At 42.9% G+C, this 26,238-nt stretch overlaps 1 protein-coding gene across 9 annotated transcripts; it reads left to right on the forward strand.

Moving 5' to 3' along the window:
- The first annotated feature begins 1,422 nt into the window (after positions 1-1,422).
- Positions 1,423-24,754, forward strand: usp10 (ubiquitin specific peptidase 10). Of its 9 annotated transcripts, none has more exons than XM_035395840.1 (15): positions 1,423-1,692; positions 6,893-6,961; positions 7,920-7,965; positions 8,380-8,439; positions 9,437-10,609; positions 12,627-12,718; positions 12,976-13,085; positions 13,322-13,380; positions 13,573-13,697; positions 14,304-14,403; positions 14,692-14,872; positions 15,573-15,738; positions 17,595-17,739; positions 19,019-19,084; positions 21,669-24,754. In XM_035395840.1, the coding sequence occupies exons 1-15, from the start codon at positions 1,672-1,674 to the stop codon at positions 21,854-21,856; spliced, it is 2,601 nt and encodes an 866-aa protein (XP_035251731.1). In that variant the 5' UTR covers positions 1,423-1,671; the 3' UTR covers positions 21,857-24,754. The 9 variants fall into 9 exon arrangements, with proteins under 9 accessions (XP_035251731.1, XP_035251733.1, XP_035251735.1 ...); XM_035395842.1 differs by having other exon boundaries at positions 13,573-13,676; XM_035395841.1 differs by lacking the exon at positions 1,423-1,692 and adding an exon at positions 2,702-2,842.
- The last annotated feature ends 1,484 nt before the right edge of the window (positions 24,755-26,238 follow it).

Below are 26,238 nucleotides of genomic sequence, written 5' to 3' on the forward strand. Positions count from 1 at the left end.
CGTGTGGTGCGTTAACTTGCCACTCAAAATTTGACTTTAGATCACTTGAGTGTATAAAGGAGTTTACCAAAGAAATTTGCATGTGGTTAACCTATATGCAATAGGCTGGGATTTCAGGGGAAATACAAAAAGAATGGGACACACACTACTGTAATGCTCTGGTGAAAAGTTTATCTGGACATACAAGGACAGTGTATTTATCCACCAGGACTGTCCTTGGATCAGAATGTTTTTGTAGACTATTTTCATAGGATGGTAAATGGACTGCATTTATATAGCGCCTTTATCCAAAGCGCTTTACAATTGATGCCTCGCATTCACCAGAGCAATTAGGGGTTAGGTGTCTTGCTAAGGGACACTTCGACATGCCCAGGGTGGGGGATCGAACCGGCAACCCTCCGACTGCCAGACAACCTCTCTTACCTCCTGAGCTATGTCGCTCCATGGAGAATTAAAGGGTGACTGTGTTTTATCAGATGAGATACCCTTGGGATATCAGAAAAGGTACCTTTTGGAGTGGGAGAACTTGAAAAGGGCCCAGATCCAACTATCTAGGAGTATTTGCAAACAAACTGCAGGCTGTTCGCAAACAGAAACAGAGATACTGAATGAAACATTATATTTTCTTAGATTAAGTACGTGGTTTGCCTTTAAAAACAAACAAACAAGTATCCAAACCCTTCTCATTTACAAATAGGATACTAGAGCTGTTACCAAAATAAAATCACTGATATTTTGATAGCAAGTGAGTGGCGGGTAGAGTTTTCACTTGATTTAAACACTGAATTCTCTGGATCATTTTTCAGTTGTCTGTAATTTAAAAAGGGTTTTCTGTAAACTCTTGCATTTGCATAAAAAGTTAAAGCAATCTAGCTGAAACATGTTAACTAATATAATCAAAATCACATTACGTTTTCTGAACATGGAACACTTTTTTCCCGCACGAAGTTGTAGCTAATCTACACTCAGGAGTCAGGACACCTTGTGTACAGTTGTGTGTGTATAAAATGACACTGAGTGGCAAATTCAGTCATTACTGTATTTAATTATTTGGTTGCTGTTTAATAAATTAACTATTATTGAGCTACGCTGGGACAGCTCAGAGAGATAGATTAATTCATTTAGAACTGGTTTGCACCTTTTCAGTGATTCACTATGGGCAGACATAAGGTTATATGAGCGTGCTAGTCACGCAGCCTTTATATCATTATATTCCCACATCTCACTTTAAACATAATCCTAGCCAATTTGCGCCTCGCGCATTGCAAGTCGCTCTGTCCAGGGTTATAAAAGTATTGCTGAAGCAAATCTTTCCATAATGTCTCTGCGCCAAAACGGAAATATAGTAAACAAGCATGTATTGTAAATAAAAAAGGACACCGCTCCGCCCCGGACGTAAAAACACTCGTTAGTTTGAGAGTTCACGCTCTCGAGCGCGCGCAGGCCAGAGGCGAGGCGAGTCAAAGATGGCGGCAAGGAAAGCGGCATGATGTACAGGAGCAAGAGATTATATACGAAATACTAAGTCAGTCTAGGGAGTGAAAATGAACGAGGTGACACAACAACATGTTTATTTGTAGACATTAATTAATACATTCCAGCATTTTCCCAAAGCAGGACGTTGAGTTTTTTTTTTAAGATCATAAAAGAAAAAAAAAACTCATCGGGAGCATGGCTGCACGCAGTAACCAGGTAAAACAACTTGACTTCGTTAATACAAGTAGCTAGCTAGATAGTTCGTATTGCAAGAGAATTTGATACGTAAAATTGCAATGCATGTATACTTAAAATAATGTGTATCGCTCCACATGGCTAGCAAACTGTCTAAATGTATCGGTACGGTGAAGTATGGTGGTGTCATACAGGATGTGCCAGAATTGCAGGTTCATTTTCTGTGTAGCACGGGAATCCCATTTTCTCCAATGAAACGCAAGTATGGGAGAGCAGGCCCAGGCCGCCTTGTTCATTCATAATGACTAGCTAACCATTCGTGGGTTCGCTAGTGGTAAATAACACGGCTAGGGCAATGTGTCCATTGGATAAGACCTACACACCCAAGAAATATCTCAACAGGTGTCCTTTTTACCGTTTACGTCTATTTAATTTCAGTACTGCCAAGTAACGAGTCCGGCCCACCTGCTCCTGCAGCGGTCGGCCTATATATTCAAGTGCAGGTTTTCATCATTCGATAAAGAGGGAGCGCAAAATGCAGCTAGGAGAGTTTTTATCTTTTTTCCCCCTTGTTTGTGGGGGGTGTGAATAGCTGAATTTTTAAAATTTGAAATGGAATGCAACACTAGCAAATTCCTCACTTGAAATGTATGAACATTGCAGCAGCAGGTGAAATAATTAAATCACATGCAATACCATTGGGCCTGCTGGTTGGGGCGGTTTTACTTTTCTATGTCGGGACCCATTCAAACCATAGGATTCAAACGCTGAGTGAAAGTAGCAAGTAGTTACAAACGAAGGCCCACATGCATAGCTAGCTATATAGCTAGATCTAGCTTGAATAGTTTAACTAGTTTAATGTTACTTTATCTGTTGCTAGCTAGTGCCAACTGCCAGCGAACACCATATTGACTATTAAACTGCCGTTGAAATTTAATGCGGCTGTTCACTGGTGCTCCCAAGTTACTGTAATATGCTTTTTAGTATGTTTTAACTGTTGTAGCTAGCAAGCTAGCTAGCTAGTGCCTCTTCTGGGCCTGTTTAATGGTGGAGGAAACATTTTGGTGTTCACAAGCTAGCTGCTTGCTTTATATTGCCTCACTTCAGCTTGCTCATGCGTGCTAACTAGCGATGGAATTTCTGTCAGTCGCGTAATAGTGCTGCAAATATGGTAAGCATTGCTTTATTCTCATCAGTTGTCATTATTTAGCTAACGTTACGCGGGCCAGCAAGCTACTCGCACTAACGTTATTTCGCGTTGATGCTTGAGTGCAATGCAATAGCCGTCAAGCGAATCATCCACGGATTCAAGATAGTTTTATGTAACTTATGGTTTAACTCCTTTGTAATGGTTGCTAGCTATAGCTTTCCCCCCATACAAGGTAGTAGTGGCTTGCTTTAGACAAAATGCCAACGTTATATGTTTAGCTAGAAATAATGTTACCTATGTTTAATTGCATAACGTCACATGTTTTGTCGCAATTTCGACGAGAAGCTAATTTTACAACTGATTTCAAGTTAGCGAGTAAGAACCTAAACGGTCCCGGTGACGTCAGTGAACATTACGGCTATTTAGGCATTATAGAAATTGACAGATGCCGTCGCAGGCATGCACATTTCAGCTTGCTAGCATAGCTAGTTGGCTCATTTGCTATTTTTTTCGCCATAGCTAGCGAACGCTTCGAGATTTCTTTCCCCTTTAACCATCGACTATCGTTGCGACGTCCTGCTAACTTACTTGTCTAGTTATGCGTTATGTGGTGGCCTGTAATGGAGAATTACATTTTGGCTGAATCATAGTTGGGTGCCCATCCCCCTGTCATTCCTAGTCACAAGCCAAAGTGCAGGGAGCACCGCAGTTCGTTATGTGAAGTAGAACTTAAAATATTTACGTTAGCTGATACAATTTTGTTCATAGATTCTATGCCAAGAAAATTTTATGGCTAGTTCATTCAGTTTTATAAGATTACAGTTGTGCTTCAATTTTTTTACCTGAAGATTCTTGGTGTACTGATGTGCACAAACAAAACGCTGAAGTTATTATGGAAAGGGCAGTTTGAATACTGAGGTTTATTTATAAATGAGCATTACGGTTTGTGTAAAATTAACCGGAATTTGATTATTTACATTTGTGTGCACGTTGGACTCGAGCTTACTTAAACTTCATAATGGTGTGGTAGTTCCATGATCTGAAAGGTTTTGAAGACATTTTACCAATGGGAACAATGTTGTACTAGTATAGTGCCTTTTTTGTTTTTGCAAACAGGATTTGACAAGTTGTTATATTTGCTTTTGGACATTTCTAGCTGAGGTATGATTAAACTGACAACTGTCTTGTTGAAAATCATCCACTGTGACTCTGGAAATGGGCAGTTGGCATTGTTCTGTATGAATTCAGTAGCTTTGTTTTCCAGAAACATTTATCAGAAATGTATTTAGTGTTTCATCTAAGCTAGGGTTAATGGAAAGAGATTTATTTGTATTTGTACCACCTGGGTGCTTTTTGTATATATGCAGCCATAAGTGTCAGATGGACGAATCGATTTAAATCACCATGCTGGTGGCGAGCTGTTTGAATTCCTTGTATAGCAGGTGCTTTCCTGGACTGCCTGTGAGTGTACCGGTTTCTTGCTGTAGCATATTTTTCTGCTCTTGACAATTGATGTCTTATTGGAGTGCCAGTCCTTAATATTTTAAAGAGATGTTATCCTAATTTTCCCAAATTATGTTGTGACCTATTTGTACGATGGCAAATTTGAAAAACTCTTATACTCCTGTGTTTGTTGTCTTTCGGTTCTTTCTGCTTTAAAGAGTGACTTAATGACAGCATCTATTTTCAGGTGCAACTTCTGATGCATGGTGTGTGGATATCCACTTCTTTTTTTTGTCGTTCATATTGCACAGCTATTGTTTCTTCAGTGGATTGCCCTTGCATAATTCTTTTTAATGATTTCGGGTTAAAAAATAATCTTTACTTTGTCATTTTTGTGCATCAGCTTTCTTGCACTTGGACTGGAATTTAGCTGTGCCTCTACAGGTCAAAGCTGAATCGAGGGGCCGAGTGTTTGCTTATGATTCTAGTTATTTTCTAATTCGTCCATTGCATTATGTTTTCATAGTGTGGCATTGTTGGTTGTGTGATTTTTGCCATTATGCTTTCGTGAACACGTGCAGTGGATGCAGAGTAAAGTTAATTCAGACCCATAGGAGATAAATATAGATGTTATAAGCTGATGTTATATTGTGGGTTGGGCTGTAAAGTTGTGTTTCAGCTTAAAACTTGTGAATGCAGCTGCCATTTAGAACTTGAAAATACAGGTTTTCGACTCCTTAAGCAGTTGATTACTTAATTTTAGTTGACATTTGTTGAGCTTTAGTGTCAGTGTGGTGCAGTATTACGTTTATTACTAAATATTTCATTGATTTCCTCATTTTTGTTTTTTGTCCCCCCCCCCCCCCCCCCCCCCAAATTACTGCCTGTGTCAAATAAGTCTGTTTTTCCTTTACTTTTGAGTAGATAATCGTTAATTGTAGATGTGTAGTCCTTAGGAGACTCTGTAGCAGTTTGTGTTGCCGTGCCCTTACTCCAGCCTGGATTGCACCCATTCAGTAAAGGCCAGTGTGTCACCATGGTCAAATAATACAGATGGCTAATTTGCAGTAATCCTCCCTCCACGCGAACAGTGAAGGGGAGCTTAGTGTGGTACGCGTGGCATGCTACATTGAAAGCAGCGGACAGGGATTCTTTCTGTTGTGATTGCATTAGCTGGCCGGAGGCCCTTGGATTATGACTGTTTGCTGCCGTGGTGCCATTTCAGCAGTGTTGGTCCTCATTTGCAAAGTTGCGTATGCTTGACCTGCACTTTCTTTTCTCTTGTGTTGCCTTTCATGTACCACTGTTAAATGTGGAGAGAGGATTATCTGCCTGCTTGCGAGCTCGTTTCACCATTTTTACATTCCAAAGGGCTGCTCCATGGCTGAGAAGCCAGGATTTGCATGGCCAGAATTTATATTTGTGCTATTGATGGATTATAATATTGAAATGGGTAACAGCTCATGTTTTGCCAGTTAAACGCATCAAAATGACAGTGTTTAACCTGGCTTCTCTTTAGGTCTGAGCAGTGACTCTAGAGACACTCAGTTACACAGAGCAGTGGGGATTAAGTTAATTATAGACGGCAGGGGAAAGCAGGTTAACTTCACAGAGATGTGGCTAACTGGGCGGGGCGGGGGGGGGCTGAAGTAGTATCCAGTTGCAGACTTTTGCTTTGCGTCAGGTCTGTGTGATCCCTATCTCAGCACAGGTTAACATGCGCAGTTAAAATAACGGAATGCCACCCTGACTCGTGGCTTGGAGATGTGTGATGCTTGGGTTAGATTGTTAGCAAGTCACAGCTGAAGCGGATTGGTTCTTCGCTGAAATGGCTGATGGAAAATTTCACCTGTCCTTTCATGATGCTGCATACAAATGCATAGCTTTAGTATTTTTGAGTGACTTTTTTTTCTAATTTTTTGAGTAGTAGTAGTTAACCTTTTTTTGTTTAACGCTCAGAACGGCCAATTTTCATTGTTCGATACTATTAAATATGACTGCTTGTTTGCTTCAAGCCACCCATTCAGTACTCACGTTTGCTGTTGTATCTTTACGGGTGTGACTCGGGCAAAGTACTTTGTGCAATGGTAGAACAGCAGTAATCCCTGATTGAACCCATGGGATTTGGGATTTGAACTCTGGTCACAAGTCTAGCACACTTAGGACTGCTTCACGCTGGTGTCCTGAGCTTCTGCGATAATCAGGAATGATGAAACATGGCTGATTTCAGTTGCCTGACAAATTTTCCCTTTGACTGACAGTACAGTTTTGAGATCTATCTATTGATTTCGTAGACAAGGTACATAATGCTGCTATTTGAAATGTGCTTGCTCACTATGGTGCATTAGAGATATGACGTCTTCAAGAATATTGAATGGAAATGTCACTTCACATGTGGGCCTATGTTGTAAAAGGCCATTGCAATAAATGTTACTGCACAAGAAGCTAAAATATATCTAAATATTTCATGTTAGATCCTCAGTGTGAAACTAGAAAACATATGGAACAAAAGTGGGATTAATGGATGATTTTTTTGTGGCTGTACATTGTAGCAAATACATCAAACACCCAACACAATGAAACTGATTCACTGATAATTTACTGAATGATTATTTTTCTTCTTTTCAGTACATCTTTGGGGAGTTCAGCCCTGATGAGTTCATTCAGTTCTTCGTCACTCCACGCTCTTATGTTGAGGTAACAAAACCATTCGTTAAAATTCCTGTTTGAATTTCACAGTTGCTCATGTCACAGCTGCTCATGTCTAGCCCCAAATATCAAAGTGTGTCAGTGTAGTCCTATTGGACGTCCTCTGTCAGTTGACACTGGAAGTCAAGATTTGATTCCAGGCAATGGGGGTGCATTACTGTGCTGTGAATCTGCTTTTTCTGGACCTGATACCAGAGAACCCCTTTAATCCTTGCTTTTTCAGCAATTGTTTGTCAGGTCTTGGGCTTGGCGCCCAAACAGAAGAGGAAAATTTAATGGCTGAAAAGAGGTTGTTCTCTGTGTGGGTCAAGGCATTGCTAGGCCAAAGTTTCCAAATTCATGCCTCTTGTGAAAATTAAAAAATTGATCAATGTGTTGATTATGCACAAACGCATGATAATATTTCTGAGTGCATAAGTGCATCCCTCTTTCCAGATTAATGAAGCTTCCATGTCCTTCTCAAGTCCAGTTTTTTGGTCTATGAATACTAGAGTGAGATCTGCAGTCTCACTTATGCTTAAGATGTAGCTGTCAGCAATAGGAGTTGAATGCTGACCAATATCATTCATGTTGTGTATTTGGCTGCTACTGCTAATCCTTAAGTAACTGTACCAAAACAGCAATTATGCTAATGTATTTTTTCATTTGATACAAAGTTTGTTGCAATGTTGGATTCTGACAGGCAGAACGTGCAACGATTTTAGGTTTAGAAATTGACGGGTGTCTTATTCAGCTTTTTTCCAAGTACAGTTTATAAATAGTTGTGCAGCTATCACAGTGTAGGGTTCATCTGTTTATTGCAGATAAGTATAGTAAACCCAAGTGGGAATATCATAGCAATTGAAAATGATCACAGAATATAAAAAATGTACAGATTTTAATGTAATGATTTTCAACGCATTTTTACAGCCCCACCCCCATTAAACTTGTATCCTTATTTTGACAGCTTCCACCATTCAATGACCGAGTATCCTCCACCAGTCAGTCCTCAGGTAAGAGCTGAATCTTTTATAAGAGAGGGAAGGCAGTCCTGTGTCAGAGCCACTGCTGTTGTGTAACTGTGTTCATAGCTCTGAAACCAGTCCCACTTCTCCTGCCTGCACACCATGACTGGGACCTCACCCTCCAAATCAGGCAGTATTAACCCCCCCCCCCCCCCCCCACCGGGCTCGCATCGATGCTCCGGACTCCAAGCCCACTTTTGTTACAGGCTGTTGAAATTGCGTAACTGTACTGTGCGAATGCCTAAAGGCAAGACCGTTACTATGAGTCCTTATGTCGTGTCTGTCTGAAACATTGCCTGCTGCCGATCTTGCCGCGGGCCATTCACCTGAGCAGTGTTTTACAGGTCTCACTTTTTTTTCCTCTGCTCTGAACCTTTATCACAATTTGTATTGATTATTTAGGAAGTTACTGTACTCCACCTGTGCCTTACATTGCGGACGCAGTGAGACTGCCGGTCTGTGGTGAGTTATGGTCCTCACATCGGCCTCCTGCGGCAGAATCCAAACCTTGGTCTGAAAACTGATGGCTTTTCTAAACTCTGGCCTCCTCTCTCACCCCTTTCTTTAAAATCTTGAAGGCTTTGCATGGTTCGCTGCCTTTCAGTTAAAATGCTGCAGCGATTGTTCGCCCTCCCCTACTGAGCTGTGGCTAGGCATCCTCTTCTGTAAAGTGCTGCCTGAGAGTATTGATGATTTCTGACACCAGCTTCAATGATTGATAATTCCCCTGGTTTTGGAATAATTTATCATATTCTTATAACAATTCTGTACATCTGAATGATGCTGCTTTTGGAATTGATTAATAATTAAAACTAACAAAGGAAACTTTGCAAGTTTAAAATCTTCTTGAAATTTGTCGTCTTCCAGTGGCTGTTGGTACTGGTGAGCGAAAGGCTTGCTTGCCAGTGTTACTTCTGCTACATCTGACCTTTCTCTTCGAGTATGATCTGCTTGCATCTACTAACGCACTGTGTATGTTAACTTCCAGCTATGTCCCAATGCTGATTATGATAAAGATTTTTGTTGTGTATTGGATAACAATATCTATTAAATGCCGATCATAAACCTTGACAATAGCTCAGTAGATGAGAATATTAGTGTTGCTCAGGTAGTCATTTTTCATTTCCTTCATGCCTGAATAAAAAGTTGAGGTTAAAAATAAGGAAAAATTCTTAACACCTTTCACAGGTATAATTTTGGTACAATCCCGCAGAGCAGAAAATTTAGTCTGTTGAGAATAAAAAAAATAAAATGGATAAAAAAAGCTTCCTTGTCAGATAAGAATCTGGAGATACAGCCTGTGTTGTTGCTCGGAGTAACTGGCTGTTGAGTCATGTTGAGCATGAATAAGAAATGAGTCGGCTCTTCTGGTTTCTGGTTGGCTGGCTGTCTGTGCGGATGCAGCCGCTCTGGAGCGCGTGGCTCTGCGCGCTGACGGCCGTCTGTGTTCCCCGCGCAGGGGAAGATTACCAGCACATCCGGTTCGGTGTGGACGAGGTGATGGCCCCTGACTGCGAGGTGAGGGACTCCCTGCAGAAGGTGTCCAGCACGCTGAACCCCCAGGCCCCCGAGTTCATCCTGGGCTGCCAGCCCTCTCAGAAAGCCGCCCCGCACGCCCCCGACGGCCCCCACTTCAACTCCGTCGACTGCCCCGACTCGGAGCCCCCCTCCTCGGACGGCAGCCGGGTCGGGCAGGACCTGGAGGGGGCCCCGGGCAGCCTGGGGCAGCGGGAGCGCAAAAAGAAGAAAAAACGGCCGCCGGGGTACTATAACTACCTGGAGGGCTCCGGCGGCGGCGGCGGTGGTGGCGGCTCGGCTGGCCACGGCGAGGCCGCGCTGGATGTGGGCCTGGTGAACGGACACGCGCTCTCAGTCTCGGGCCTGCGCCCGGCGGACGGGGCTGGGGAGGACGCGTCAGTGGCCGAGCTGTGTAGCCCCGCCTCCGCCACGCCTGCGTCCGCCACCGCTGGCGCGGAGAGGACTTGCGAGAGCCCCGACGAGTCCTCTCTGGACTTCACGAGCGGGGCGGGCTCTTCCTCAGACAGTAACAACATGGCCTCCTCCTCCTCTTCCTCGTCCTCTCACAGCAGCGGGGTGGCGGAGGGGGGCAGGACTGCTGAGCAGCCGCCGGTGCCGCCGCCCGCCCAGAGCCCCCAGCCACCAGGCAGCGGGAGGCAGAGCCCCGGCCCCGCCTCCCCGCTGCCCCCCACCACTACTGCCCCATGCACTGTAGCGCCCAGCGCCCCCGCGGACGGCGACGGCGGGGACAGCCGGGTGTCCAACGGGCTGGCCGAACCCGACGCCGCTTCCGGCGCCGATGGACAGAAGGACTCGTCTGCGAGCGAGCCGGAGCGGCGGCCGTCGGGAGCCGTTGAGGCCCCGCCCACAGCGGCGGAGGCCCGGTCGCCGCTCCCTCCAGCCGCTCCCACGGCAAACCCGCCCAAGTCCTGGGCCAGCCTCTTTCACAACTCTAAGCCCCTTCCGGGCGGCCCACCCGCGTACGTGGAGGTTAGAAACGTCCCGGCTGCTGTGACTGTGGCTCCGGGCACCGCCCAGACACTGGAGGGGACGAGCGAGGTCAGGGAGGGGCCAGTCCCTGTGTCTGAAGACCCCATGGCCCCCAGACTTGCAGGTAGTGTGCGCCTCTCAGCAATGACACTCATGCTCACACCAGTGCGCTCTGCTTAAATGTTAAATGTTTTTTTCCACACAGGTTAACTGTCACTTAACATTTAAGAAAATTTGTTTAGAACAAGTTGAAAATAGTTTTTTCACCATTAGTGAAACGAATGCACCCGTGATTGGTGCAGGAAAGAAAGTGATGTTGGCACTAAAGCCAACGTGTGCGCGTGCGAATATAGCATTGTGGTGTGGGGCTTTTATGTTTAAGTTCAAATTCGTGCTTTCCATGACCTGATGAATTTGGTCTTAAACTGACATATTAACTAAATTTTATTTATCTATTTATTTATTTATTTTTTAGGTGTGGTGTACAGAGGAATCGCTCAGGCTGTAGTCGTAGATTTCCGTTCAATATGTACATGTTACTGTTGATGACTTCCCTTTGGCCACCAGGTGGTGCTAAAACATGAATAATTGTAATTATTTCTAATTTGACAGTATTCCCTGGTGCTTTCCCAGCTTGGTGTCTGGACATCATGACTAAGAAGTCAAAGTGATTGTGCAAGTAATTTGCAAGCCCACAATATCTGTTACCATAGTGACTTCTGAACTATGTTTCAGCTCAACACAAAACACAGAAATAGTTAGAAAAACAATAACATTGCACAATGTACCGCTGCTTAACCTATTTGGTGAGCTTATTTTTGAATTCCTGCCTTAGTCTTTGCTTGCTCTTGTCCCATTGCTTAAAGCATCAGCCAGGAGATTTGAATAAACTAGTTGTAAACATGTTGAGGGTTTTGGCAGAGCTAGTCTTTTCAGTCTTTTTTTTTAGCTTGAGATGCTTATTGGATGTTTTAATGACATTTTTATGTATTAATTCATTCATATTTTATTTTGTGTTTTCTACATATAATCTTTGTGCAGTGCAGGTTAAGAGTTTTATTTCTGACCAAAAACACCATGGCTGGAAATTCCACTGATTGTCTGTTTTGGAGAAAGCCGGTTGAAAAAAGATTTTTTTTATTTTTCACAATTAATCAAAACTGTTGTCCGGGATGTTGTCAGAATGATGGGTTCAGTTTTCAGGTTTTTTTCCTGCTGGAGTTCCTTTTGCATGTGGTGATCCTTGAGCGCATTTAGGCCTACATTCCAACAGGGGAAAAGCAAGTTAGAGGTTAATAATTGATCTGTGTTGATGAGCAGAATATTTTAAGTTGTTATGAATCACACAGCCTTGTGTTCACGTGCAGTATAACATTGACACTGAACCTGCAGTGTCTGCAGCTCTTCTGAAAAAGTCTGAATTTGCCAGGGCCCCTTAATGCTCTAAATGGGTCACTGGATTTTGTCTGCTCTGCAAGTAAGCATGTTTGACTTCGCTAACAATGTGGAGCCTTGAATAAATAGCGTCTCACTGTCTTTAAACGGCAGCGTTCCGTGTGTGCTGTCTGTATTACTGAAGGTTTGAAGGAGGATGATGAATCTGAACAAGACTTATTTCAAAGGGTCACTGGTGACGTGCATAGCTGTCTAGTTTCCCAGCATTCCTCTGTACAAGCCTACCCTCCCTGCCTCCTCTACATTCGAATAAGTTTTTAATGGCTTTTCACACTGATTTTACCTACTTCCCCTCGCAGACAAATCACAAAAGATCTTAAGTGTGTGGATGCCACGTTACCATGGGAGCTGTTTTGACTATGACAGCAACCCTTCCTAGGCGTGGCAGAATGATAACCCTTTTCCGAAATTCAGCCCCATGTGTCTGTCATGTGATGCAGTTTGAGGACAAGGGACATCTGTTCATGGTGATGAACCCTCACACACAGGGTTTTTTTTCCCCAAATCTGTTTGCATGGATTGTAGAAGCACTCCAGTCAACTGCTTAAATGTATTATTATTATTTTTTTTGCCAATGATGTGTAAATGCTTCTCAGTGATGTACATTTCATAACCTTGTATATTCTAGGTTACGTGACTCAGTTTTGTGTTTACGGTGTCACAACTGGTTTGTTTTATGTCCTCAGAACTGATTGAAAATGTGAAGTTGATACACAAACCGGTGTCTTTGCAACCCAGAGGACTGATAAACAAGGGAAACTGGTGCTATGTCAATGCTGTATCCTTTATTTCTGCCCATCATTGAATATGCTGCGTGCCAAATGATCCAGAGAAGCGGACATATTTCATTTTCATTATTTTTTGATTGTACTTTCTTGTCTTGGTGTTATATTTTATTTTTGGAAAGTGCATTTAACAGTGGGAAATGTCCAGTCGTATGGTGGTTTAGTTGCAGATGTCATTAAGGGTTTGTGTGCTGGTTTTTCCTAATCCCACTCGAGGTGCCTTTCCTTGACCCCTGACTTTGACTCTAAGACCCTGCAGGCTCTGATTGCTTGCCCCCCCATGTACCACCTGATGAAATCCATTCCCATGTTGAACGACACTCAGCGTCCATGCACCTCCACGCCAATGATTGACAGCTTGTGAGTACTGTGTCCTTGTGGTCATATCTCCTTGTTACATGTGGTTGTTGCTCCTTTCACTTGTGTTGTTCCTGGTTACATTTGTGTTTTATAAGTGACCAGTTTGTGTGAAGTGTAGCAGTATGTAGCACACAGCAAGTATATATTTGACTAAGATGCCCTCATGCATCTGTAAAATTTTAGTGGTGTAAATGAAGGTGAATTTCAATAAGGAATGTTTGTGTTCCCCTTTCCAGTGTTAGGCTTGTCAATGAGTTCAGCAATATGCCTGTGCCACCAAAGGCAAAGCAGCAAGGTTGGTCTTTTTTCCACTACTTTCAGAAATGACCCGTACATGTTTTTCCGTTAAGATACGGTTAAAGATTGAAACATTTCTGCATGCTTCTTTCATTTGCGTAACAGTGTTGATTGTTTTTGACGGCCTATGTCAGTATCACCTTTCAGTTCCTTATCGTTACGGAGTTTAACTTTTTCAACCCTTTCATAGGTGCTGGAGACAAAATAATGAAAGATATTCGACCAGGCGTTCCTTTTGAACCTGCCTATATCTACAAACTTCTCACTGTCATAAAGTCGGGTCTCTCTGAGAAGGTAAACCACGTCACGGCGCTTGTAAGTTTAGCAAAGGATTTTTTCTGCTTCATGTTGCTATGCTTTTAATACGTGTAATGCATGTCGTGTCATTAAGCTGTTTAAGCACATTTGGCCCAAAAAAATTGTGTTCAGCTATTCAGAAGGTCAATTCAGTTTCATCCCTTTGGAATGCCTCTTGTTACACATTTTGTGACTGCTGGTGTTTTTGAGCCTCAAAAAATGAGGTGCCCTGTACCAATGCGCATTTATCTCCTGACATTGTGTCTTTTTTAGTCTCCTTACCTAAAGAACTGGTAGTTCTCAAGAGATATGAAGAGCCTGTTTGTAACAGTAGTCCTATCAGGTGTTGAGTGGATGCCAGGAAAATGAGTCCGTGCTGGTCAGATGATGGCAGTTAAAGCTAATTAAAAAGGTTGTTTTCTGACCTTGCGTTCCTTCAGGAAATAGTTCTCTCTTTAATGAGCACACCTGAGGAGGTGAATGTGCTGTGCGTCGTTTGGCACAGACTGTGTCTCTTCTCTGAAAGAAAGGGGCTTCGCCGGTCAGCGATGCTGCAGGAGAGCCAGCTGGCTCGCCCCGAGCGGCGTGCGCTACGCGCTAACGAGCTCGATTCTCTGCCATCAGGGCCGACAGGAAGATGCGGAGGAGTACCTGGGCTGCGTGCTCAACGGCCTCCAGGAGGAAATGCTGGCCCTGAAGAAGCTGCTCTGTCCGGAGGAAGAGAGTAAGTCTGCTTGAGCTATCGCTTTCTCGGACAGGTTGTTTCTGTACCTCGTTCTTTTTTTTCTTTTTTTTTCTTCTTTTTTTGGAAGATGGTGTGTGTGCCTATCCTTTCCAAATTGTCTATTTAAAGCAATTTTAAAGTTTGTAAGTAGTGTGTTAATGCTTAATTTATCTTCTGCTGAAACTTTTTCTTTTGTCTTATGTTTTCACCTGTATCTTTTATTTGTTTTATGTTTTATATTGCATTTACTTGCATTGCATTTGTTAATTGTACATGTCTCTCACCCAGAGGTTGGCACACTCAACGGTCCAGGATCCCAGCCGGGAACTGAAGAGGACATGGCGGACAAAGAGGAGGAGGACAGCGAGGATGAGTGGGAGCAAGTCGGACCCCGAAACAAGACGTCCATAACTCGACAGGCAGACTTTGTCAGAACCCCTATTTCTGACATATTTGGAGGTCATATCAGGTATGGTTTTGAAGACGGACCCACAGAAAGTTTGAAGTTGCGCGCATCAACATGTTAAGAAAGTTGGCTACACTTTGTGGAGGACTTGACTTGATGTGGGTCACACCTTCAACCACATAGGAATGGTCAAGGCATTAGGCCCAAGACTACCACACTTTTAAACCTGCAAATCTACGTGGCCTTCATCCTTCTGTCAGGTTTTGGTCTGGTGCTCCAGGCAACATGCCTTCTGGTTAAACTGTTATGTATACTTTTTATCTGAGCTTCTGGGCTGGCTGCCACGATGCTGACCACAAGCTCAAACCTCAGCAACAGGGACCATTACCAATATGTCATCAACTGCTTAATGGAGCTTTTCTCTCGTGCAACAACTGTGAGAGGCTGCAATTTGAAACTAGTCAAAATATATAAAGAACATGCAGAATTTTTCAGAATTCAACGTTATAATTGCCTTTTTATTCTTTGGCAGTTTTACATCCAACTGAATGATTTTTGCCAATTTAATGTTTTGCATCATTTAATGTCTGAAATGTTATGAAATGGCAGAAGGGAGGAGGGAGAAAGGTGAGAATTTCATGTGCTCAGACCTCCCTAATGCTCCCAACTACTAGTGTGGGGTTTCATTGGCCTGTTTGTACTCAAAGCTTTGTAAGGCACATTTAAATGGACATGTCTGGAACCAGATGCCTCTCTCCTTCAGGTCTGTTGTGTACCAGCAGAGCTCCAAGGAGTCAGCCACATTGCAGCCCTTCTTCACCCTGCAGCTGGACATCCAGTCCGAGAAGATCCGCACTCTCCAGGAGGCCCTGGAGGCCCTGGTGGCGCGGGAGTCTGTTCAGGGGTACACCACTAAGACCAAGCAGGAGGTGGGCATCATGAAGCCATCATCATCACATCTACTTTACATTTTAGGCATTAGCAAATGTTCTTTTCCACTGAAACTTATTAAAGTCTATTGTATAGAATCCATTTGAACGGCTAAACCTTTGCCGAAGCAGTTAAGTGCTTTCCTCAAGCGTACAACAGCAGTGCCCCACCTGGGAATCCAGCCTAGAACTTTGGAGTTGCAAGACCAGTTTCCTATCCAGAAGACGAAACTACTTCTGTCTCACTGTCCCCTCTCCCAGTAACCAGCCTGTGGCTGTGTCCTCAGTATTGTGGGGTTATTCAAGGCATCAGTCTTCCTGTGCTGTCTTTATTTTAGTATGGTCAAATGTGATGTGACAAAGTAGTTTGCAGACTGCATGCATACTGTTAGTTAGCATTTTCATAGGCTAATGCAATTTGCATTCACTATTGATACTTCTCAAGAATTCAGAGGTGAAAGTGATGTTAGCATCACTTAGTAGTGACTAGGGTTGCAAAGGGTCGGAATAAATTTCCGGAAATTTTGGAAGGGAAGTTAAGCTCGGGAATGATGGGAATTTTTAATTAATCTATTTTCATTATTTCTTTATCGTAAAACATTTATTTTATAAATTAGTTGTTCACTTTAAACCCTAAGGCCTATTCTGAATTGTTATTTTGTTATGTTTTGTTCTCGTCATGGAAAAAGGGGTTGTAATTAATATTTTTTGTTGACGAAATTAACACCATCTGATAAGTAGGATATTTTTATCGCTGTGAAGTGGCATGGAGACGTTGTATAAATATTGGTAATTTTGGACAAGCAGTTAGCTTCTCTTCAAAACTTTCCGTCTTTGGTCACATAGTGTGCTGCCAACGTCACTTGGCACTACTCACGGTATACTGCTTGTCACTAGAACCGCCGGGTCAACGGACCCCTTGCGCAGTGAAATGGAACGTATTTTGTTAATGTTTATTCCACATGTCTGTCATTCCTTGACTTTTTCTAAAAACTCGCGCTTCAGCTATCTATGTAGATAGAATTCTAAAACAACACTCGGAAGACAGTTTTTAGGGGGGAGGGGGGGTTTTAGGTGTTAAGTGAAAAGTCTTTTTTTTTTGGAGGGGGGTCATAGAGAATGTTTGCAATTATGTCTGCTTATGATATGGTAAAAGGTTTGTTTCTATCTGCATTTGACATGGTAAATGCAGCCTGAGCAAATACGGCTATATTTCCATTTTATTTTCGTTATTTCCTGTTAATTCCCATAAATTCCCATTAATTCCCATGGAAAGTTTCCATCCTTGAATATTCCCGGAATTTTGCAACCCTAGTAGTGACTCAATGTCAGTCTCCTATAAGTAGCTTGCAATAACAGCTGGAATTGATAATTTCACAAGCAAGCTAATCTGAAAATATAGAGCTTATTGTATTTTTTAATCATTCCTTTTTTTACCATATGATACTGTAGTATTTGTTTGTGGACATTGCTCTTGTTGACAACGCTTGGCAGGGGGCGCTGTTGCCTTGCTGCAATTTACCTTTGTCTGAATCCACTACTTTAGTTAAAAAGTGCTCAGGATTAAAGTACCCGCAGGGACCTTTTGTTTCCTTGTTTTGTGGCAGGCCTTTATTTGTTTTGCAAAGGACTCTCCTTCAATTGTACAACAGTGTGGTTGGCATAATTCGCCTCCTTAAGCTTGTAAAGATTGAGCGATTGCATTTTCGGTTCTGTTTGCGCAGACAGTTCAAATTGTGCTTGGACCGAGAGTCCCTGAATGGGAGAAGTTCTTTTGGAACATAGGCCTAGTGTAATGAGATGCTGGAGGAACCCTGCGTTCTCCCTGTTAAATGACTGTTTCTTTCCGCTTGCAGATTGAGATCAGTCGGAGAGTGACCCTGGAAGAGCTTCCGCCCGTGCTCGTCCTCCACCTCAAAAGATTTGTGTTTGAGAAGACTGGAGGGTGTCAGAAGCTAATAAAGAACATCGATTACCCCATTGACTTGGAAATCAGCAAAGGTACGTGTTCCCAGAAATCCTTTCAAACTCATCTAGGCCAGAGCTGGGCCTTTGGCTGTGAATGAGACGTTCCAGGTCGTAACTGGTTTGACATCTGTTGATTCTTGGTGTAAAAAAGCCCCTTGATACGAAGTGCAAAAGAATCCAGCTTGTCCACAACGATTGTGTTGTTTATTAATCTTGGATGCCGTCCGTTGGCACACAAAAAAGTATGCAGAGTAATTTGAGAATTAAGCTCAAGATTACTCTTCCTTCAGTACTGTAATCCTATTGATACATTAAAATAATTTGAATGAAGTGTTGTTGACTGAACTGTTCACTTTAATTTGTTTTTGGAAAAAGAAGCTACAAAAGGCCCATAAAACTCTTCACAAGCCAGGATCACTCAATCATTCTAATCGTAACTATGACCCCAATTCAACAGCCAGAATTCATAAATAAAAAAAATACTGATTGTAAAATAAATACTGTATATGTGTACACACACACACACACACAGCTGTATGCAATACTGCATTATCCCTTGGGGACATTTTCATAGCAGCATGTAACATTCACATTTAGAAACATACATTTATACCAAGAAACATAGTCATTCACGCTACAAAAAGGCAGGGTGGATAAATACATAATTGCAGATAAAAATTCAACACATTGAGGCCTGTTAAATCAAGCTTGACTCTTTAAACCTTATCTATACATTTTAGCCGCATTAATGTACTGTATGCTTGTACACACAGGGCCAATTTACTTTAAACAATTTAGGAAACATTTGCTAGCATTGCTTTGGAATGCAGCTTGTTTAATTTGTGTAAGGTAAGATTGGCAATATTGTTTTTGTAACTTGGAATGAAGTTTAATATCAATAATCAATATTAATAGCATACCTAGATTTTGCCAGTTTGAATTAATGACTTGTAGTCAGTGCTTTGTAGGTGTGAATAACTTGGCATTTTTGTACGTTGAAAACATCTTTTTCATCAGAGAACCATACGGCAAAGTGTTGATGAGTGATATTGGCACTGATTGACTACTTGGTTAGATTCCTTTGGCAGGCTTGTATGAAAATGATTTCTCGCCTACATTGTATTTTGTTTGGGCTGTGCATTTCATCTTGTAATGTACTGTTTTACCTAAAACAGGATTTCGTTTCGCAATAAATTTTCATTTTTAATAAAAGTAATTTATAAAGCTGGACAGTGAGTGTTATTTTGCAGATCTGCTTTCATATAGGGTGTTTATGAATATGCTTGTAAATGTCTTTTTTCTCCTCCCCCAGATCTCTTATCACCAGGCGTACGGAGCAAAATTTTCAAAGGCCAAAGGACATACAGGCTCTTCGCAGGTATGCTATTTTTAAGTTTTACTGTCCATTTCTAGTCCAATCATTTTTCTTTTGTCCTGAGATCCAAGTCATCTCTTTGTTGCTGTGGTATGTTTTTGACTGAGTCCAGTGTATCCACGGTGAATTATGGTTTCTTTCTCATGTTTACAATTTGAGCACATGATTTTAATGGATTTTCCATTTTCTTGCAATTCATTCCATCACAAAAATAAAGCTGCCAAACATCAGCATTGGTTTTCAGAATTCCTCACTGCATGCAATATTTCTTAATATTGTACATCGTCTCTGTGAAATCAAATGTTATACACAACAGGATGATATATTGAAGCTCCTTGGTGGGTGTTTCTTTCCATATGTTTATGCCAAGTGCTCTTTAATACTCTGATTTCATTTTTAGAAGGCTTTTGTAGCAACATCCACTGGCTCTAACTGTAATACATGACAATTAAAACCATGAAGGGATTCAACCAAGGAAGGGTATCTGATTTCACAATCGTTTAGAAGATTAACTACAATTCCCTACTGGCAAGTAAAAAGGGTGTCATCAGGAGAGAGGTATTAGACGTCTGAAAGACTACATTTGTGTGGAATGTAATGGTTTTGAGGACGGGGGGGGACATGTTAATGTGTTGGGACAGTTTTGAGCAGAGATTACTCTGAAGCCTGAGCTTAATTGCAGTAGAGCTGCGCTTTACTGTCTGACTCCAGACCTGTGGAGAGCCGAGCCGGTGACGCTCTGCAGTCTCCTCTGGCCCGCGGCGCTGCAGTCTCCTCTGGCCCGCGGCGCTGCAGTCTCCTCTGGCCCGCGGCGCTGCAGTCTCCTCTGGCCCGCGGCGCTGCAGTCTCCTCTGGCCCGCGGGGCTGCAGTCTCCTCTGGCCCGCGGCTCTGCAGTCTCCTCTGGCCCGCGGCTCTGCAGTCTCCTCTGGCCCGCGGCGCTGCAGTCTCCTCTGGCCCGCGGCGCTGCAGTCTCCTCTGGCCCGCGGCGCTGCAGTCTCCTCTGGCCCGCGGGGCTGCAGTCTCCTCTGGCCCGCGGCTCTGCAGTCTCCTCTGGCCCGCGGCTCTGCAGTCTCCTCTGGCCCGCGGCGCTGCAGTCTCCTCTGGCCCGCGGGGCTGCAGTCTCCTCTGGCCCGCGGGGCTGCAGTCCCCTCTGGCCCGCGGGGCTGCAGTCCCCTCTGGCCCGCGGGGCTGCAGCCTCCTCTGGCCCGCGGGGCTGCAGTCTCCTCTGGCCCGCGGGGCTGCAGTCTCCTCTGGCCCGCGGCGCTGCAGCCTCCTCTGGCCCGCGGGGCTGCAGTCTCCTCTGGCCCGCGGGGCTGCAGTCTCCTCTGGCCCGCGGGGCTGCAGTCTCCTCTGGCCCGCGGCGCTGCAGTTCTCTCTGGCCCGTGGGGCTGCAGTCCTCTCTGGCTCGCGGCGCTGCCACTGCTCCTCCGCACAGCCGCCCTGACGCGAGGCTCCGCTTGAAACGGCGGAGTTATAACTCAGCTCCGGGTCGGAGCGTTTGCAGAGGTCCGAGGCGTATGCGCGCCTTCACCAGGAGCGCGCTGCGGCGTGACACGCTGCACTCTTGGGCTCGCCTCTCTCTCTCTGGCCGGCCTTTTCTGGGGCTGTGCATAAGAGTCCTGTAATATCTGCTGCAGCTTAGCCAGTATGCAGTGTCCCTCCAGCAGGAAGGGAGACCCCCCAGCTGCCCATTGCCCCCCCCCCCCGTGCATGGCTCACTGAGCTGTGTACACAGGCCCAGACTCCCTGTGGATCTGCCCTCTTATTCATCTCTGATAGGTGTGAACTAAATTATACTCTGATGTTTATTTTTTCTTGGAAGGAAAAGACACACTGTTGTCAGGACTTTTCCAGTGCAGTGATCCTTGGTGACGGTAGCAATAGCAATGTAGGCCATTTTCCTCAAGTCGCAGGCGAAGGTGAATTTTCTCTCCTTTTGTCCATGTGGTCTGACGGAAGGGTGGAATGCAACGAAAATGTTGAAAGTAGTTTTTACTCCTATGCGAGATCTTTTCTCAAATTAGTCAATTTCCAAGAAAGCCTTTTCCAAGAACATTTCATTTTCTTCTATTTGCATGGTAAAATGGAAAGTGCTGTGTATGCCACTGCTTGCTGAGAGTGAAATGGGAAGGATGTTTCCTTGATGGAGCCCTCTTTTGTTTGTGATAATTGTGCAGATACTGTTACCCACTGCTTTGTAGAACTTGTGGTGCAACAGTCATGTTCTGCTTGTACCCATTTATGGTTTCGGTGAGCAACAGCGTCCGTTGGCACTCTTTCAGACTTGGAACTCGGTAAGAGTCTTGAGGAAAATGTTTTGTCGTTTGTTCTATAAATCTCCAGTCATCGGAGCAATAATGCCTCCATTTAATCATATTATGCATAGCAATATGCTGTGTGCCAACTCATGCAGAAATTTAATGTATTTGCCATTCGCAGCTACATCGTAGCATGTTCGGGTACTTTGCTGAACTCTGACTTTTCTTTGACAACGTCCTCGACAACCATTGATGCCAGTTTCAAACTTCCAATTAATTTAAATTGTGAGATTTCCATCTCATTTTTGCCTTCCTGTGTCCCCTGCAGTTGTGTATCACCATGGGAACAGTGCTACCGGTGGCCATTACACCACGGATGTCTTCCACATCGGTCTGAACGGCTGGCTGCGCATCGACGACCAGACTGTGAAGGTGATCAACCAGTTCCAGGTGGTGAAGCAGACCGCCGAACGCACTGCTTACCTCCTCTACTACCGGCGTGTGGACATGGTGTAGTGACCGTGCGCCAACTCCTCAACGAGAACACTGCCCTGCTCCTGCTTCTCACCTGCAAGGTTGTCCTCTTTCTCCCTTGCCCCCACCTCCCGTGCTCCCCCCTCCCCCCCCCACGCATTTTTTCCCAACATCTCCTTTATCCTTTTATCCTTACGGAAGAAGAATGAAGACACATGAACATTGCTAAAGTCCTACTCAAGACCGCTTCCTTGTGTCTGTGCAGCACTGCTGAGTTTTTAACCGCAAAGAGGAAAAAAAAGAAAAAAAAAAAGTTGGACGGGGTGACTGAAAGACAGCAAGCACCTGAGACTAATTCTGCACCCCTCCCTCACTCAAACTGGGAACATGCATTGGCTTGCAAGGACTGTGCCAGTTGAGGCTGCAGTCATGGGACTACTGGAATGTTTTTTTTTTGTTTTTGGTTCTGTTTTTTATTTTTTATTATTGTTTTTTTTTTTTTTAAAGAAAGGGCAGAGCAAATAACTAGCCCTTTAGCCAAGGGAGGTGGTTTACTGGATGAATTTCCAGCTGTCAGTTCAGTCTTTTCTAATTTGGTTAGTGCACAAGGGTCCTGTACCAGCAAGCAAAACTTGTGTGTTGACCGCCATTTTTGAATCTTCATTTTCTTAACTTCGAGATAGGCGAGAAGATTGTCCTCTTCACCTCTTCGCTTCTGTTCTCTCTCTTTCCTCGCCTATCCTTCCTAATGTTTTTAAATATAGGAGACACTTCAGCAGTCCATACAACCGCGAACAAGAGGTGCTGCTGTGTGATGCAACAAACAGGCTTTTTTTTTTCTTTTTTTCTTTTGTGAAGAGAACTTCTGTGTGATTTCTGGGTGTAGAATTAGAATAAAGAGAATCTAAACTATTTTAATGCGCTTTAGGGTAAAGAAAAGGCTTACGTGCACGTAAAAATATAAATTAATAAAAATGTAAAAAAAAAAAGAAAACTGCATGTGCGGATGCACATTCTTGCAGTTAAATATGTTAAAAAAATAAATAAATAAAAAACCTGCGTGATGGTGACTTTATCCCACTCTCTGGGGAGCTGTGGTGATAATGCTTTCTGTACACAAGCTGGAGAAATACCAATGAATATGGAGATACTCCACTACAGACGTCTGCCTTCGTTTATTTCACGCCTCTTTTCTTTCCCTGTCCCCATCCCCCTTTTCCTGTGTTGGACAGAATCTTTCACTTTGACTCACCTTGGCTGCCAGTGATGTTTATATAATTGACCGTCACGTCCCCGTCCCCCGTCCCCCCCCCTTGACTACTGCTGAAGACGGCCACCATCGTCCTGGCGTATGGTTGTCTAACCTTGAGTCTGCTTCTCCTGCGTGTTTGGGGTGTGGAGACTAACATCAAACCCAGTCTGCAGAATGTTAGAGGTGCTTCCGTTGGAAAGAAGAGGGCAGGCCTCCACTTTGTTAGAGAAACTTCACTTGAGCCCTATGATGAATGCGCACAAAAAGTTCTGCCATTGTTTCCTAAATTTTGCTTCGTTATCACCATTTATTATATTTATTTGAATTTATTTGAAAAAGTACCATTTTTTTCTAAATTATTGTTGCGTAAGAATTTCCCCCAGTTGTTTATCTCAATTGGTATGATTTAAATTTACCCATGCTAAAGCACAACTAATAAAATTGTACAAGTACTTCATTTGATCAGTTTTAATTTATTTCCATCTTCAGGTATTTCATACCAAATTGTCAGTGTTTACATGCAATTATTAAGGGTAGTTGTACCTGCACTATGAAGGAAATCATTCAAAAGTATATTCCTTTCAAATGCAACTTCCACAAGTACTCATCAGCATTTATCCCTTTATAGAGTGTGTATATTTTTGAACTACAGCTATTACCTTCTCATTGCTTTATGAGCAACTGCATTGTATCTCCAGACTACTTGTGTGTGTCCCTAATAGGCAACACTGATTGAAAGACCTCACTGTCAAATCAATAAGTTAGGGGTGTAGGTCCTTTGTAAAGTTGCTTTTATATTTGTCTTGCCTCTGTCCAGAGCAATGTTGGTCAGTGAGTTGAAGATAGTGCCATGTGAAATAAGATTTTCCTCCTTTGGCATTGCAGCCAGAAAGCAAGAGCCAAGGAAATTATTTTGTACTGTTTGTTTCATGTTTGGCAAGGGAAGGCTGGTTCAGAATTTGAGAAATGATAATAACCTCTTTCTTGAAGCATTTGGAAACCTGTGTTCCTTTCAGAAATTCATTTTTATGGATACACTAGTATCTGTATCAGAAATGTATCTAATTTGGGTGTTTGAAATGGTCTCCTTTTGAGTTAATATTTTGTAAGAACTAAATAACTAAATTTATCATCTCTGGCAACCTTTGAATCCACAGTCTTGTGCAGTTAAATTTCAATTAGGTAAGTTCCATCTGGTAAAGATTTATTCTCCTGATGCTCAAAAAAATTACCTATTTTATATAATTATATATTTCCATCAAAACCAAAGGAAAATGCTTTCATTGAACCTGTTGCCTTTTAAATGAATCCCTGTCACCACAATTTCATCAAATGTTCCCCATATTTGATTTCACTTTCGTACAGGGAAAATAAAGTCGTACCTAATGCTCAAGCTATTGTGTAAATGTTGATATAGTCCTGTTTTTCTAAAGTATTGTTACAATGTACATCTGTAACAGACATGGACACTGCAGTATTTGTTTTGTTTTTCAGGAGCCCAATGGTGGGTAAACTGGCTAAATCTCTTCGATGCTTTTGATTCCGTTTGTGAATTCTAACACTGTCCGCTGACACCTAGTAGGCACTAGGGCGGAACCCGCTATCCACTCGAGCTGTGTTGTTCATTTGAAGCCTCCAGCTTCATATTTATTTGTTAATTGGTCAAATAAAATTGTGGAGAAAATTGACTTATTGACTGATGAATTGTCGTCAGGGAACTGGCTTGTCCTCTGGGAGTCGGTTTTTTGAAGAAATAGCGCACATTGGTGGTTGAAAGAACATGCACATGTTGTACACCCAAGAAAATAGTTGTGTTATTTGGCGGATGCCGTTTGTCATTTGTAACTCACCGAGCATTGTGGGTACAGAACAGCACTGTGGGTACAAAATAAAGCAGAAGCAACTCTAGTACAACACCCTAACTCTAAATTTTAACCTAAATTTTAGCAAAGAACTGCTAATGCTAGCTCAAATTACCATATGAATCCAAAATGCTAGCTGCTACTCACCCCACATATACAATGCTAGTTATCACAGGTTAGCTGTATTGTTAAAAGCTTTAATAAACTCGTTTAGTTTGTGTATGCTTTGCTGTTTAAGACCTCAAGCTGCAATTGCCATTTTCTTGTTCAGGATTCAGTCCTAGACAGTGGAATTCAACACCGAACCAGTACTCTAGCTGTATACACCATCCAAGAGTTAAAGATTTTTTGTTTCTCAAAAATGTTTCAACATTTTTTAATTCCACTTTTGTGGAGCAATTACATTTCCACCTACTCAGGATTTGTTTACATGTAGGGGATATTCATCTAACATTTTTTATGTTAAATTTCATAAACACCAAGGTGCTGTTTTTTTTCTGCATTTTGACAATACTGTATTTTATTTGGTGATGCAACTGAAGAACAGCCCAAGGTTTTCTGTTTCAGTTCATCTGGATATTACATAAATGTAGGATTTTTGTTTTATTTTTTGTATTGGGTATAATACCAGAAATGTTTTAAAGATTGTGCTTTTAAGTTAGTAACCATAGCAAGTTCATACGCCAGAATACACCAGGAAGTATCCATAAGAGGCATTCAAATACACACTCTGACATGCATTAACAGTGCACAAGCCCTGTATGTAACCTGTTTCCTGACCTGAGAAGCAGTAAGGAGGTGATATGACAGTGGAGTAGATGACGTAGCATATCCCCGAATTATGTGAATTTCTGACCAGGTTTCCTTTCCCTTTCAGGCCGTTAACTTCTGACAGTTGTGCACTTCATTGTGCGATGCTGGGTTTGAAGTGAACCTTTTGTGGCCTGTTGCTCCATAAGAACAAACTCCCCATTTTCAAAGTTAATCCCACGGCTCATTTAAGCATGGGGTAATGGCTTGAGTGAGCTATGCTAGTTTACTTTAATGCATGGAGTCATCCATGGTGGTAGCTTACAGTAAGAAGTGGTGAACAGTGTTGTTATTCTGTTGCATTAGGTGCTTTGGATTTAGTAATTGCTCTTTTTTCAAGTTTTCTTTTTTACATGTTGGTCCCAAGAGATTTGTGAAGTGCTCAAGTGGTAAAAAAATAATGAAAGTTATCTTGTGGGTTGAAAGAAAACAAGCCTATATTGCCACCACAATCACTGCATGTTCCAGTTGTTGATTTACTTAACTGCAATTGTTTATTG

The sequence above is a fragment of the Anguilla anguilla genome, chromosome 16 (assembly GCF_013347855.1).
Source record: "Anguilla anguilla isolate fAngAng1 chromosome 16, fAngAng1.pri, whole genome shotgun sequence".
NCBI lineage: Eukaryota > Metazoa > Chordata > Actinopteri > Anguilliformes > Anguillidae > Anguilla > Anguilla anguilla.